Source organism: Lutra lutra, chromosome 8 (genome assembly GCF_902655055.1).
Source record: "Lutra lutra chromosome 8, mLutLut1.2, whole genome shotgun sequence".
Classification (NCBI taxonomy): domain Eukaryota; kingdom Metazoa; phylum Chordata; class Mammalia; order Carnivora; family Mustelidae; genus Lutra; species Lutra lutra.
The window spans coordinates 127,778,074-127,795,256 of NC_062285.1; the positions used below are offsets into that span (position 1 = coordinate 127,778,074).

Below are 17,183 nucleotides of genomic sequence, written 5' to 3' on the forward strand. Positions count from 1 at the left end.
TGGGGTGCATTTTCTAAAAACAAACAGTTTCTTGTATGATATAACCACATACAACGATCAAAATCAGGAAATTAACAACACATTACAAAACCTAATTTACGGACATTCCGTTTTTACCAACTGTCTCAATAATGTGCATTACAGAAAAAGGAAATCCAAGCTCATACATTGCATTATCATGTCTGTAGTCTCCTTCAATCTGGGAGAGTTTCTGAGTTTTTCTTTTATGTTTTGTTCATGATGCTGACATTCTAGATAAGCACAGGCTAATAATTTTGGACAACGTTCCTTTGTCTGGATTTGTCTGCTGTTTCCTCATGATTTAATTCCTCATGGTTTAATTTAATTCCTCATGAATTAATTCCTCATGATTTAACTTAATAACACTTTGGCAAGAACACCCCAGGGACGATGCTGAGTCCCTCAGGGCACCCTCTCAGAACACATGCTATCAAATAGCCCCAATATTGGGAAATATTAATTTTGATCATTTGGTAAAGGGGGGTGACCGGGTTTCATCACTGTGAGTTACTATTTTATGCTTTGTAATCAATTAATATTTTGTAGGAGGATACCTCAAAATTATTTAAATGTCCCATTACTCCTTCAGCTTCCATCCCCTAGCGTTAGAATACATTGCTAATTCTTCCTGAATCAATTATTATGAGGACGGCTGCCAGATGGTGATTTTCTATCATTCCTTCCACATGTATAAGTTGGCTTTCCTCTCTAAGAGCTTCCCCTTCTCTTCAGTTAATTAACTAATTAATCCATGAGAACTCATGGATTCTTACTTTATTCAATAGGTTATAATGTTTTACTATTGTTACTTCTGTGGTGTTCCAAGTGTTCCAGATTTGGCTGATGGAAGACCCTTTAGGATAGCTGTTGTGTCTTTCTAACATGTCCCTATCATTCTTTGAGCATTTACATGCATTTTGCCTTAATAAGATGTTCCGAGCATTCTTGTATTTTTCCTGTTCCAGCTCTTTCTTCAAGGAACCTAGATTTCTTTCAGTGAAGAATGATATTTAACAATTATGATATAATGGGAAATATATATTTGGTCTTTGTCTCTGGTTCCTGGCACACAGTTTCTAAAACACTTGGAATCTCATGTAAAAAGTGTCTTTTGTGTACTTATGATGGGACTGGGAGCTGGGGGCTCTGAGGTAGGACTCTGGATGGACTCTGGTCACCAGAAAGACCCGGCCACGGTGAGAAGGTTGGAATTTTCAGCCTGACCCTGAGGAATTGGGAGTAGCTGGAGGTTGAGTTCAATCATCAAGGGCAATGATTTAATCAATCTTGCCTGTGTAATTAAGCTTCCTTAAGGACGCCAAGCCCATGGGGTTCAGAGAGCTTCAGATGGCTAAGGCATCCTTGTTATGGGAGGTTGGTGCACCTGAACTCCACACGGACTGGGTTCCTATGTTCACGGTCCTTCCAGACCTCATCCTATGTACCTTTTCACCTGACTGTTGATTTGGATCCTTTATAATAGAGTCATAGTAAATAAGGTACTTTCCTGAGTTCTGTGAGCCATTCTAGCAAATCCCACCTGAGGAGGGGTCATAGAAACATCTGATTTACAGCCATTGGTCAGAAGTGCAGGAGGGCCAGGGCTCAAAATTTGCATCGGCAGTGGAGGCAGTCTTGTGAGACTGACTAAGCCCTTCACCTATGGGGTTTGTACTAAAGCTCTGGTCAGTTAGTGCCACAATTGACTTGAATTGTAGGACACCTTGTTGGTGCCCAGAGAGTTAGAGAATAGGTAGGAATGGGGGAGAGAACCCCAGACATTTGGTGTCGAAAGGGTTATGAGTAACAAAATTTTGGAGTTTTAGAAACCAAGATCTGGACACTATTGAAATGTTGCTTCTGCTCTCAGGAGACAGAGCTGGGGAATAGTGGTACATGTGCTTATACACCCATACATCTGTCTATCTATCTTCCTACCTATCATGTATACCCACGTGTACTTATACCCATTTCTTTATCCAGCTGTCTAAATATATTAAAACCCATGAGTTGTCAAATACTGCAATCCAGTATCTTAGAGTTCATTCAATAATCTTTTCCCTTTTTCATGGCTGTAACTCTCTTCCCCAACAGTGAGAAACATGGCTTTCAATACCCACAGAACATTCACTGATTTGCTCAATTCAAAAATGTATAGAAAATAATTTAGGAATTATTAAGCCATGTCCTTATGAAGAGGAAGCTACTAACTAGAGTCCAATACTTATTTGCAGCACTTTTGCCATTCGTCTGAGAGCATTCAGTCCAAATGTCTGTCAAAAGTTACTTGGATTAATGTTTCCTTGCTTTCTTCAATGGGATCATGATATTCATTTGAAATATGGCTTAATTTGGTTTTATTTGCATTCAACTTTAGGGCTTTTGCCCCATCTGCGTTGATTCTATTTCTTTTGTTTGTTGTCATTGGTGAGCATGGGAAACATGCTTTCAAGAGTGAGGAACAGACAAAACGTACATTCAGAGAAGTGGTGTTCTCTGCCTTCTTTCCCTCTATCTCTTGTACCCCGTCTCCCCATGGACTATGAGGAATAATCAGCCTCATTAGTCTACAGTAGGGTCTCCTTCCTGTTTCTTTTGCTCAAATGAGCATATATATATCTTCTTATTTTCCCTCCCTTCTTACACAAAGATGACATAATACGATCTCATTTTTAACACCTATTACGGTGATGCGTAACTCAGAAGCAAAATGAAAGTCATATTTTCACACTGTTAAAAAACCAATGCTGATTAAGTCTTAAATTAGCACTTTTTCAGTGTGGTCTCAATAAATGGGATGTGCAAGAAGTTCCGTGGAGGCGTGGAAAGAGAACAGTGGAACTTCTACGCACATATTTTAACTGACAGAGATAGGCAACAAGTCAAACATGACATTTATTATGTGGCTGGCTAAGGATGCTCTCACTCCGTCTGCATGAAGGGCAGAAGGTCATGGGTCATAAAGGGATGTCCTAGGGCAGAACAAGAGCTCACAAGGCCAAGGGAACGACAGTGGTTTCTTCACTTGCTCATTTGCTGTCAGGATATTGCCATGTGTCGAAGTTTATAGGCCTGGTTGCGTGGATCTGCAGACTATATTGTTACTTTTACTCACCCAGCCTTCATTAAATGGACAGGTGGCTGAAAAAGAATCTCTACGGAAACTGCATAATAAAAATAATACTTCCAAGGCAACAAGCAAACAGCAAGAAAGAGGCAAGACTAACACTTCCCCCCGCTTCTGGTAACAGGTCCACTGCAGTAACACTGTGAGATTTTCAAAATGGCAGTCTAGTTAGACTTGATGAGAAATTGGCCTCAAACACTTGAAGTTATCAAAAAGATATCCAACACGGTGGTTTTACATCTACTACCGTTACAGATGATCCTAGTGCAAAGTGTATATTATTATGCCTTGATACGAAATCATGATCAGAAAAACATTTGAAAACTAACTACCCTGAATTAATGATAGTTCTTTTCAAGTAAGAACAAAAAATATTTTTATATTATTAATAAATACAATAAAACAAATTGTTTCATCTTTATCTCAGCCCTTATCATTTCTATTGGTTTTCTTCCATTTGGCCACTTAGTTCTCCCAGCAGGACTATTGCTTTAAATGATATCTAGGAAAGCAATTAGCAGTGTTCTGGGCAAGAGTAGGTCATTGCTAATGTTATTATTAGGTTTGATGAAGTGGTCAGAACCCTTCAGACCTGGACCAGTCTAGGCCATGGGAAAGAGCTTCCTGATTCAGACCTTTGGACAGTCACATGAGGACTTCATGTGGGAAATGGTTGCATACCATCATCACGTAATATTATGCAACAAAGTAAAAAGATATCTACAATAGAACAATAACAACTTTGGGCCTTTCATTTTCAGGATTAAAAGTATCATCAATCATTTAACTGTCAGTTTTACTTTTTTATGTATTTTAAAATATTTTATTTATTTATTCGACACAGAGAGAGAGAGAGAGAGAGAGCGTGCACGAGCACGGGGGAGGGGCAGAGGAAGAAGCAGACTCCCTGCTGAGCAGGGAGCCTGATGTGGGGCTCCATCCCAGGACCCTGAGATCATGACCTGAGCCGAAGGCAGACGCTTAACTGACTGAGTCACCCAGGTGCCCTAAACTCTTCATTTTAAATTGCATGTGGTGACAGAAACTATGTGTGTCTTTGTCGCTGATAGATGCTTGGCAAGTAGTACGCCCTCAATAAGTATCCTTAATTTTTGAACATAATATATAATCACTGGAGTTCTTCAATGCTTAGCACTCTCATTGGGTATCATTTAATGACTCTCAACTCTGTCTTAGAAACAAATGTGAAGCTTTCAAGTAATACCAGTGCCTGGGCTCTGACCTAGACCAATTACATCAGTGTCTCTGCCAAGAGATACCAGTATTTTATTTTTTTTTATTTTTTTATTTTTTAAAGATTTTATTTATTTATTTGACAGAGAGAGATCACGAGTAGATGGAGAGGCAGGCAGAGAGAGAGAGAGAGGGAAGCAGGCTTCTTGCTGAGCAGAGAGCCCGATGTGGGACTCGATCCCAGGACCCTGAGATCATGACCTGAGCCGAAGGCAGCGGCTTAACCCACTGAGCCACCCAGGCGCCCCCCAGTATTTTAAAATAAGAACTCCAGATGATTCTAATGTGTGGCCAGGTTGAGCACCCCAAGCCTAGGTTATCTGCCTCTTCTCTTCACTCTACCGGCTTCCTGCTATTTAATGGGGAAACAGCACTTCTATAGAAAGTTGCTGAACTGGTACCATTGCCATGGAAGGATTTGTCAATATCTATTTATCTAGCTATCTATCTTTTAAAGACTTATTTATTTGAGAGAGAAAGAGCACACATGTGTGGGGTGGGGGAGGCGGACACACAGGGGAGGTGGGGAAGGGGAGGGTGAGGGACAAGCAGACTCCTGCAGAACCCAGAGCAGGACATGGGCTTGATTTCAGGACCCTGAGATCATGACCTAAGCTGAAACCAAGAGTCAACGCCCAACTGACTATGCCACACAGGAAACCCCTCCCCCGCCCGCCAACACCTTTTCTTTCCTTTTAGAGAGAGAGAAAGAGGTAAGATTGTGTGAGCAGGGGGAAGACAGGGAAAGGGAGAGAAAATCTTAAGCAAACTCCATGGCGGGGCTCAGTCTCATGACCCTGAGATCATGATCTGAGCAGAAGTCAAGAGTCAGATACCCAGCTGACTGGGCCACCCAGGTGTCCCACAAATATATGTGTCTTGTAACTAAGTGATGGTGCTATTAGAAACATTTCCTTTAAATACACGTGCATATGTGCATGATGTCATATTTACAAGGGTATTAACTATAGCATTGTTTATAATTGCAAAAGGGCAGGAAAATCTAAATATCCATTAATTAGGGATTGGTTAAATAAAATATGGTTTAGCTATACAAGGGAATATTATAGGACATTATTTATTTACATAATGGAAATTGTTTAATAAAAAAGGAAGATTTTTTTCCCTTTTGCTAAGTATGTATAGAATGCTACTATGATATTGTGTTGTAAAAACACTTAACACAACATTTACCCTCTTACCAAATTTTAAGTGTATGATATAATATTGTTAACTGCAAGCAAAACGATACACAGCAGATCTCTAGAACTTATTCTTGCATAATTGAAACTTTATACCTATTGATTGGCAATTTCCCGTATCCCCCTCTCCCCTCTCTGTGATTTTTTAATGGGTTAAAAAAAATATATATAGGGACACCTGGGTGGCTCAGTTGGTTAAGCAGCTGCCTTAGGCTCAGGTCATGATCCCAGCATCCTGGGATCGAGTCCCGCATCGGGCTCCTTGCTCCGCAGAGAGCCTGCTTCTCCCTCTGCCACTCTGTCTGACTGTGCTCACTCTCTCTCTGACAAATAAATAAATAAAATCTTAAAAAATATATATATATATTTATTGCATATCGTATTTTTATTGCATGTTATATATATAAGTTGTTTGCATATACACATATTTGTACATGCATAGAGTATCTCTGGAATTACCGAAGAACCTAATAAATAATAATTAATAACAGCAGTTGCCCCTGGGGAGGTAAATTGGCTGGTTGGGGGATTAAGAATAGGAGGGAGATTTTTTTTACCATCCACCTCTCTGTACATTTCTATTTAGAAAATTTTTAATGTATAATTATTTTTTAAAATGAAAGTGTTTCTGACGAGTAAAACAAGATGCCTCTGGTCAGTATGACTAAGTAGCAATAACAAATGAAACTGTAATTTCTTAAGTTCTAAAAGAAGAAATAAAGGAGATGTGACAGGTAATGTAACTCTTCTAGATTAGAGACCAAGTTTTCTCCAGGACGTGTGCACCTTAGAATGTCTACGAATGTTGACGTATACAGTCAATACTCAGTCAGGTATAAAAGTTGGCCAACGTATGCTTTTTCCTGAAAAGCTCCTGTAGCATTAAAAATTTTTTTGAGAACTCTATCATTGGAATTATTTTTATTAGTAATTATTATTTCCTTATTATCCACATGTACATATTCTTACATAGTTGCCACAATTATGTACATTCTTTTGTATCCTTTTCCCTCATCTTCCCTATCTTTAAAATACTTTTAATAATTAAAACTTGAATGCCTATATAATACTTTTTCTTTTGATGTCTCATCGTTACTCTAAATAAGTACCCAATTATTGGGCATTTGGCACTTTGTAAGAATTGAATTGGCTTGTAGAAATGCAGTGGATTTCACCAGAGCATCCTATGCTTGCTTCCCTTATCATGGAAATTTAAATTGTGGGATATATATGGGGTGCATTAGGCAGCTATTAAAAAAAGAACATTTAATATGAAAAGGTGCCTATGATATCTTTAAAGATGTCATAATATACAAGCCTGTTTGTTTTTATTTTTTATTTTATTTTATTTATTTATTTTTTTATGGACCCTCAACTCTATGGTCAAATAATCTTCGACAAAACAGGAAAAAATATACAGTGGAAAAAAGACAGTCTCTTCAATAAATGGTGCTGGGAAAACTGGACAGCTATATGTAGAAGAATGAAACTCAACCATTCTCTTACACTGTACACAAAGATAAACTCAAAATGGATAAAAGACCTCAATGTGAGACAGGAATCCATCAGAATCCTAGAGGAGAACATAGGCAGTAACCTCTTCAATATCAGCCACAGCAACTTCTTTCAAGATATGTCTCCAAAGACAAAGGAAATAAAAGCGAAGATGAACTTTTGGGACTTCATCAAGATCAAAAGCTTCTGCACAGCAAAGGAAACAGTCAACAAAACAAAGAGGCAACCTACGGAATGGGAGAAGATATTTGCAAATGACAGTACAGACAAAAGGTTGATATCCAGGATCTGTAAAGAACTCCTCAAACTCAACACACACAAAACAGATAATCATATCAAAAAATGGGCAGAAGATATGAACAGATGCTTCTCCAATGAATACATACAAATGGCTATCAGACGCATGAAAAAATGTTCATCATCACTAGTCATCAGGGAGATTCAAATTAAAACCACATTGAGATACCACCTTATACCAGTTAGAATGGCCACAATTAGCAAGACAGGAAACAACGTGTGTTGGAGAGGATGTGGAGAAAGGGGAACCCTCTTCCACTGTTGGTGGGAATGCAAGTTGGTGCAGCCACTTTGGAGAACAGTATGGAGATTCCTCAAGAAATTAAAAATAGAGCTTCCCTATGACCCTGTTTGTTTTAAAGAGATAACGTTTATAAACGTGTGTCTCTGTTTTCAAGTGGATAGGTGAGAAGGAGATCCTGCCCCCGGCCCCTTGCATCTCACCTGCGCTGGCTTGAGCACTAAGGTATTGCCTGCTGCCAAGCATGCCGCGCTCTTCCACGCCAGCATCATCAGCGGGTAATTCCAGGGTATGATAATGGCACAGACGCTGCAGGGGTAGAAAGACAGCATCCTTAGTTGTCTCCAACCAACACAACTCACACCGGTCACCCAGGGCACTCTCCTTGTCTTACCCAAGTGGCTCCTTCTTGGTGAAGGTCAGATTGTGGTTTGGACGGGCCTGGTTGATTGGAATGGTAGAACCCTAAAAAAGTAAAAAAAAAAAGGGGGGGGTGATTTCTATTTTACTAATTCAAATGAGTAAATCTAATCTCAAGGAATCCATTTTCTCCCCACCTGTCTTAACTTTTCGTAGCTGGTATGAAAAAGGCAGTGTTTAGTTTATAAGAAATACATCCACCCCAAGAAAAGGAACTGCTATTTCTTTCTGGAGGGAAGTAAGACACAGGAGAATAAACATCCTTATATCTATCTATCTATCTATCTATCTATCTATCTATCTCTAAATACTAAACATAGTTCTTTTTCTTAAGATTTTGTTTGAGAGAGAGAGAGAGCATGAGGTTGGGGGGAAGGGGCAGAGGGAGAGGGAAAAGCAGACTCCCCACTGAGCAGGAAGCCAGCCATGGGACTTGATGGCAGGATCCCAACATCATGATCTGCAGAACGCAGACACCCAGCTGACTGAGCCACCCAGGTACTCCTATATATCAAACGTAACTCTAATTTAATTACCTCCATTCCTAATTTCTTGACATGGCAGAGAATGTTAACTGCCTGCCCAGTATCCATTCTTCCCTCTGTCCTTAGTAACAGAAACCCTATATTAATAATGGTAACAGCCATGTGCCCAGATAAAATTCTGTTTTCCAGTTTCCAGCAGACAGGGATGGCCAATGGAAGATAAAAGTACAAGGCATCGGAAAGGGAACACTCTTTACAGTAGGCTGACTCACTCTGACCCGTGCTCTTTTACCATAAACCCCCACACTCTCTTGGGCCTTCTTTCTGCTCAGAACATCCCTGAAATGGCTGGTAAGTGCAGTGTTTATCAGGAGACCATGTCACAGCCTTGAGGGCGCCAGTCGCCAGTGCTAAGGATGGTCTGGCAGGAAGAGAGGGAAACTATGTGTCATATACCAGCGCTGACTACTTGCCTTGTGCTCCTTGAAAATTAGGTAAAAACAAAGTCCTGCTTGAGTTTCTGTTACATGCAGCCAGACATAATCCCAGCTAATTCACAACGGTAGTCTTTAAATGAAGCTATTCATTTGTTCTGCCACAAGAAAGAGTAAGCTGTTACTAATTACATGTGTCCATCTCTTACCCGATATCCTTGGGGTCAAGTGTGTTTTGGGATTCAGAATGATTTGGACAATGGAAACGTAATATAACACATATACCTTACGTTACATTATCGGTGACGCCCAGTAGGGTCTGGAGCAGCCCCTCATAATCCAATTTATGATTATTGGGATATTTATTTAGCGAAACATATGGATATTCCCTCTAAGTGATAGAAACACAAATTATCAACAGATCCATGTTGGTTCAGGTCAGTTTTTGGCAACAAATGAGTTTGAATCACCCAAACCAATTAATGTTCAGGTTTGGAGCTGTTTGGATTCCATGATTGAGGATAAAGGATGGACCCAACCCACCACTACTAAATGTTTAATATGTATGACTTTGTGACGGAAGAATCATAAAACCCACGTTCAAGTGCAAGGCTTCGTCTGTTGCAAACTTGACGCTAAGACTCACTACATAACATGCAGCATTTGTATTAGTGTGAACATTGTATGGAAGGGGAAAGTGAGGTTTAGAGAAATAAAATAACTTAACGACGTTAGCTGGTAAGTGGCAAAGCTGACACTTGGACCCAGGTCTCTCTGACTCTATATATTAACAGTGCTGACAGCAACTTATCCAAATAAAATATTGTTTCCCAGTCTTCTTAGCAGACAAAGAAGGTCAATGGGAGATATAAGCACAAGGGAGGGTGGGATTGCTTTTTAAAGCTCCTTTGTCTCTCTCTCCCTGCTCCACTTCCTCTTCTCTGCTGGGAGGGTGGCTGTGACCGGGTGCCACTGTGGTTATCATGAATCTATGAGTAGCATACATGCTTTTCTTTGTTATGAACCTTTCCTTTAACTCTTATATCCCCAGTTCTGAGATCAAGTGTAGTTGCCACTTATCATCATACATGTTCTATTTACTTTCTTTTTTTTCAAAAAGTTTTTATTTATTTATTTGACGAGAGAGAGAGATCACAAGTAGGCAGAGTGGCAGGCAGAGAGAGAGAGAGAGAGGAAAGCAGGCTCCCTGCTGAGCAGAGAGCCAATGCAGGGCTCCATCCCAGGACCCTGAGACCATGACCTGAGCCGAAGGCAGACACTTAACCAACTGAGCCACCCAGGCGCCCTTCTATTTACTTTCTTATAGTAAGAAGGGAAATGAAATTTTTGTTGTACCTAAATCTTAGAAAATTATTTTTCTTATACCCAGCTGACTTACACCATGTACGTTGGCTCTCTGGCTTCTGTTGGCATTTCAGTTTTCAATCTCTCCCTGACACCCTCTGTCTAGAAGACTGTGAGATGCCTTTAGAGATGTGAAAGTATAAGAAACATCATTAAACTTTGTTTCAGAAAATATTGAGTTCAAATCCTAGGCTCTATGGTTTACTTACTAACAATGTGACCGTATACAAGTCATTCGTTGTACTAAAGCATCTGTTTCCTTACCTGCAATAAGGGATAACAGCTATCTACCTAACACAGACGACTGTTAGAAAGATGAGATGAGAAAACCCAGTAGGTGGTTCTAAAACAGTGCCTTTAAGAATGATTAATGTTTGGCCCTTTTCCTTTTGGAATGATCTCCAAGGTGACAGGTAACCTTTGTGCTTACCTGAATCTTGTCACACCAGCCAGCAAAGTATCTGAATGTTTGCACAGACATTCCGATGTGAGTCTTCAGAGCCAGGGTGTAGACAGCACCCGAATCAAGGGCTTCAATGGTTGCCAACTCTTCTTGGTTCTCTTCCAGTAGGTCTGCAAGTCTGTATGGTCAGGGAAAGAAATTCATTCAACAAATACTGACTGAGCTCCTACTAGGTACCGGGCACCCTCCTAAGGGCTGAGAATTCAGAGATGAACACACATGCACGAGGTCTCTGTCCTCATGGTGAATATGGTCCGGCAGGGAAGACAGGAAACAAATCATCTCATAAATTTGTTTCAAGAGTTACAAAAAAGAAGTGTGGGAAGCCTCTACCATTTGCCCCATACACGTATAAGAAGTAGAACAGTGACTGAGCCACAGTAATGCAAGGAGATCGATGACAGAAAACAGTGGGAATGTGGCCAGTTCATGAATATATAAGGAGATGTTAGTGAGTAAAACCCATAAGAATCCATGAACACGAGGATTTCTGGTTGGTACGGGAATGTTTCCAGCACTAACTGATGAGGACAAGATAGATAAATACATGGGGTGAATTAGAGACACCACAACAGATTTCTGTTAGGTGTCTAGATTCTGGGGCAAGATAAGTCAAGGATTGTCTAATGGCTCTGAAAGAGTCAAAATTCATCCTTTGTGCTCCCCTCAACCATTGGTTTTCTTTTCATCCTTCAGTGGTTCTCTGAGTTGTTCTTTTGGACCATTCTAAAGTTGGGCTCGGAAGCCGCCACCCCCTCAGTGTTTCTTCCAGTAAAGCCTCAGTGTTTCTTCCAGATCCTACTAAGGTCAATGATTTGGCTCTGGGTAAGGAGAAAAGTGAGTTTATGCTCGCATCTAATCAATCGTGGCATACTCGGTTAAGGATTTATAATACGCTTTTCAGGCCTTAGTATTTTTCCTTCTCACTCCTACTCCCTACAGGTCAAGCAGATTTGAGATTTGTCTTTGAAAACAACAAAAGTGCTACATATTCCCTGTTTGCTGTTCTGTATCCACCCTCCACACCTCTCTGTGACCTGGGAGGATGACCTTTATAGATTCCATCCCCTGGATCCCATGCTCTGTCACTGGGCTTGACAAATGAGAAGCCAGTGGGTAGTATCCTCAGAGAGAGAAAGAGATCAGGGATTCCATTCCTCAGCTCCCTCACAGATAGGTTGTGGTTCAGCCGCTGCTGGGTCCCTCCATCAAAAACCACTAGACCGTGGTCTTCCACAGCTACAGATCTTGCCAGGTTCCAGCAATAGCCCCTTCCTCTGTCCCAGACCTTAGGGTACGAATAGCTTCCCCCTGTTGCTGCCCCTAACTGGGTACTTCATTACCCCTCGAACTTACCCACATCTTTTAAATGGTTCTTTACTGAACTTTTCTGCCTACTGGAACCCTGACTGTTACAAACAATAACACAAAAATCAGGAACTCACATATATGGAACTTTATATGATGTGTGTAACAGAAGGCATATAGTAGGTGCGTATGAGAATTTTTGGGTGAAATTTTAAAAATCTTGGCAATGTTAGCCAATATCCCAAGATAGCAGATCTGTGTTTTTATTTTTTTTTATTTTTTTAAAGATTTTATTTATTTATTTGACAGACAGAGATCACAAGTAGGCAGAGAGGCAGGCACAGAGAGAGGAGGAAGCAGTCTCCCCGCTGAGCAGCGAGCCCAATATGGGGCTCGATTCCAGGACCCTGGGATCATGACCCAAGGTGAAGGCAGAGGCTTTAACCCACTGAGCCACCCAGGTGCCCCAGATCTGTGTTTTTAAAAACCACACCTGTACATCAATCTTCCTCTTTCTCTTGCATTCATTCTTCCCCATTCGCCTTTTTCAAAGGCATCTTTTGCAGCTGCTACAGCTTTATCGACATCCACCAAAGAAGCATAGGCTACTTTGCCTATTGTCTGTTTCAAGATAAAAATAGGGTAATAGGTCATTTATTTAGAGATATATAAATATGCCTCTTAAAATTAATATCATATTAATAGGAAAAATAGGGTGTTACTTATAAAATCCAAAGAATTAACAACAGAAAATCAATACACTCAGTAATATAGTAAAGACAAAATTTAACACGGAAATTGTTAGCCTGAAATTTGGGACTCCTCATGTCACACTACACTGTGGAAAGGCACATTTAGGAAGACTATGTCTATTTCTTCTGGTGCTTAGGGAAGCTGAATTTCTTGCCACGAGCTTGCGGAATCTGAAAACTCTTTTCTGCATGTAGTTTTATTGAGGGTGTGCCTCTGATGTGTCTAGGTATAGTTATCTGTCTAAATTCAACATAAATAGTCACTCAATAAAATAGGTTATTATAGCTAGCAACCAATACCAGAATTGAAGAGTTGAAAGAAATACACAGAGAGCATATAGAGTAAGTGTTCAGAGAGGCAAAGTGATAGGATAAAGTAACTTCTTAAGACTGTCAATTTTACAACTGTGCATAAATTAAAAATTCATGACCAGTGGTCACTGCACACACTAAGGAATTACTCACAGATCCATCTGTTGGGTTGATAGTATCATAGGTCTTTCCGTCCTCAGCATCTGTGAACTGTCCATTTATGAAACACTGATACGGCATTTTCACTGTCATTTCATTGACCTCCTTCAAAATCTAAGATAGAGAATTATATTTATAGATTCAATGGATTTCTCTGCTTATCCATTTGATGCCAAATAGCAATAAAGAAGTTTACTTACTCACTAATGCAGCAGATGTTATGTTGATAGGATTTTAGTTCCTACTCTCCAGAAGAGACAAGCATATGTAAGATTTGGGCCTTATGATGCTCAGATTGGCCACTGAGCCAGGAGGCTACCATCTCTGATGACCAAAGTGCCCGAGGTTCAGCCTTAAAAACACCGCAGATTTTCTTCCTTACGCAAATGAAAGAACTCGAAAGACCTCCAGATAATGGAAACATCACCTCTAGTGGCAACATCTATGGAGGCACAGCCATTGCTTTCATTTGAATCCTTGAAATTGCCTTTGTGGATTAAGTTTCCTTTTAGAATGGTGCTGTTTTAAGTTTTGTTTCCTTAAGTTCCTCTTCATTTTTCACTTTCTCTCTCTCTTACAAATGTGTTGCCTTAATTCTATTCTCGACCGTTCCTTAGCAAATGAATTTAGGTTAGTCCATTAACTACTATGAGCTTCAGTTTTTTCAACCGTGCAAAGGAGAGGGGTGCCTGGGTGGCTCAGTGGACTAAGGGACTGACTCTTGATTTTGGCTCAGGTCATGATCTCAGGACTGTGAGATCAGGCCCGGTGGGTACCCCATTTAGCAGGGAATCAGCTTGAGATTCTCTCCATCTTCCCCCAACCTGCACGTGTGCACTTTCTCTCTCTCTCTGTTCTCTCTCTAAAACAAATAAATAAAATCTTCAAAAAAAATTAAAAGGGGATAATGCTACCTACTACATACATTTATGAAGAATAAGTGAAAAAACAGGTAAAAGAGCATTATTAGAATAAAATTTCATAACAATGAGAGGTATAAACAGTAAATATAATGATTTTCAAACAATTTCATGTAGAGAAATTGGTAATACTTAAAGAAGAAATAAAAAATATCAAGATGGTACCTACTCTTATCCCACAGGTAAGAAATATTTCTGTGAAAAATTTCCATTGTGTTTATGTAGGATATAATGAAGGAATCTTCATCTGACTTGATGTGTCTAGTCTCTGCATATAGTTCACTTCTGTAAAGTCATCATTCTGGAACTATGTTAAGGGTCTTACATGTATTGTCTTTTTTTTTTTTTTAAGATTTTATTTATTTATTTGGCAGAAAGGGACAGAGAGAGCAAGCACAAGCGGGAGAGTGGCAGGCAGAAGGAGAGGGAGAAGAAGGCTTCCCATAGAGCAGGGAGCCCAACTTGATCCCAGGACGCTGGGATCAGGACCCGGGCTGAAGACAGATGCTTAAGTGACTGAGCCACCCAGGCGCCCCTTACATATATTATCTAATTTGATTCTCCCAACTACTCTGTGAGGTAGATATTACTATTGTCATATCCAATATGAGGAAACCAAGGCTTAGAGAAGTGAAGTAACTTGCCACAGGTCACACGGCTGGTAAGCAATGCTGCATGGATTCAATGTTTACACCAAATTGATGTTCTTAACCAGAGGATGCTTAACTGCTTCCCAAATTTACCTAAATTTTATTAAAAACACATGGGTGAATTATTTCTGGAATAATAGACTATGGACCATTAAAAATCTGCTCCTTCATAAAAGCCACAAGAACATTAGAAACTATTGTCAAAATCATGTTTCTTAAGACTCTGGAAATTAACCAAAAGCTTGAAAGAATCCATTTATTCAAGAAGAACAGCTGAATCTCTGTAAGCTCAGTGAGTTCTATGGTGTATTAATGGCCCTACTCTTTCCTATCTTTCTCGACAGCTCCGCAGTAACTTGAAAAACAAAATCCTTATAACCACAGTGGCTATGAAAACCAGCCGTCTGTTAGTCACCAGAGGGGGACAAGTGGTGCCCAGAAGCTCCCCAGAGGTCTTATCTCCACAGAGCTTCCCAATGTCAAGCTCTATACTCCATGTTTGTCTTTATGTGACCTGACCCAGAGCTTGCTCTACACAAACTACCTGAGACCTTCAGTAAAGGCTCAGAGACTTACCAGTTCCAAAAATTTAAGGAAATTGATGTCTGATTATTAGCTGATGACTAAGTTAGCACTAAGTAGAGACTTCGGTGGCAGCAAACAACAAAGGATACAGGCTTTACAGGATTAGTCTGAGAAAGTCCCTAAACAAAGAAAAGGCAACAACAATAATCCCTGGGAAAAGAGGGGTCTTATTTCCAGAGTTGCCACATTCTGTTATTTAAAATGGCTGGTTTTCGACAAAAGATCACAAGATACGTGAAGAAACATGAAAGAATAAAGAGTGGCCAATACATAGGACAGACTACAGCCAATAGAAACCATCCTGGAAAAGACCTAGATGCTGGATTTATCAGAGAAACATTTTAAATAAGTTTTTACAAATATGTTCAGATAACGAAAGGAAACTACATCTAAAAAATTAAAGGAATGTGAAAGAACAATGCCTCACCAAATAGAGAATATCAATAAAGAGATAAGAATTCTTAAAAAAAAAAAAAAGAACCAAAGAGAAATGCTGGAGCTGGAAAGTGCAATGACTAACATTTTTTTAAAAATTCACTATATGGGCTCGGCAGTAGATTCAAGCAAGCGGAACAAAGAACTAGCAAACTGGACAATAGGTCGATAGAGATTATCCATTCTGAAACCAGGAAGACAAAAGAAGACCTATGGGACACCACTGAATGTACCAACACATGCGTAAAGGGAGTTCCAGAAGGAGAGGAGAGGAGGATAGAGGCAGGAAGAATATTTGAAGAAATAATGAATGAAAATGTCCCAACTTTGATGAAGAACATTAAGCCATACGTCCAAGAAGTTCAGGCAGGATAAACTCAAAGAGATCCATTTTAGAAACATAATGAAATGGTTAAACGCCAGAGATAACGAGGGAATCTTGAAAGCAGCAGGAGAGAAGTAACCTGTCACATAAAATGGATCCTTAATAAAATTAACAGATGACTAATGCTCAGAAACCATGGAGGCCAGAAGACAATATAATGGCATATCCAGAGTGCTGAAAGGAAAAGACTGCCAACCAACAATTCCATACATAACAAAAACAGCCTTCAAAAACAAAGGAGAAATTAAGTCATTCCCAAACGAACAAAGACTGAGAGAATTCACTGCTAACACACTGCTCTTCAGAAAGTTCTAGACGGGGTCCTTCAGGCTAACATGAAAGGATCCTACACAGTTCTTGAATCCACATGAAGAAATAAAGCACACTGATAAAAGGAAATATATGTCAGTATACATGTATTTTGTTTTTAACTCTTCTCCTATCTGATTTAAAAGACAACTGCATAAAGCAATAATTATAAAGTTTGTTGGTGGCCTTACAATGTATAGAGATGTAATTTGTATGGCAATAGTATCACAAATGTGGGGATAGGAAGCAGAACTAAATTACAACAAAGTTTTTCTTTACTATTGTTATTAGGTTGACCTTAATCTGAACTGGAAATGTTTTAAACAAAAATGTTCCTTATACTCCTCAAGGCAACCACTAAGAAACTAACTAACAAAATATAGTAAAAGAAACAATAAGGGATTAAAATGGCATACTAGACTGTCTTTAATACAAACAAAATGGAGGGAAAGAAAAATAGAGGAGCAAAAAGGGCAAGACAAGACGTACACAGGCTTCCCCTCAGAGACACTGAAGGTTCAGTTCCAGACTATTGCAATAAAGA

At 39.7% G+C, this 17,183-nt stretch overlaps 1 protein-coding gene across 1 annotated transcript in view; it reads right to left on the bottom strand.

Moving 5' to 3' along the window:
* The window catches only part of ALDH1L2 (aldehyde dehydrogenase 1 family member L2), a 59,871-nt gene that overhangs the window by 14,082 nt on the left and 28,606 nt on the right, over positions 1–17,183 (bottom strand). Inside the window, exons 11-15 of the mRNA XM_047740922.1 lie at positions 13,350–13,469; positions 12,626–12,753; positions 10,792–10,942; positions 8,052–8,122; positions 7,861–7,966 (exon numbers count right to left, since the gene is read on the bottom strand). Coding sequence (XP_047596878.1) covers positions 7,861–7,966; positions 8,052–8,122; positions 10,792–10,942; positions 12,626–12,753; positions 13,350–13,469 — 576 coding nt within the window. The remainder of the gene's footprint in view (positions 1–7,860; positions 7,967–8,051; positions 8,123–10,791; positions 10,943–12,625; positions 12,754–13,349; positions 13,470–17,183) is intronic.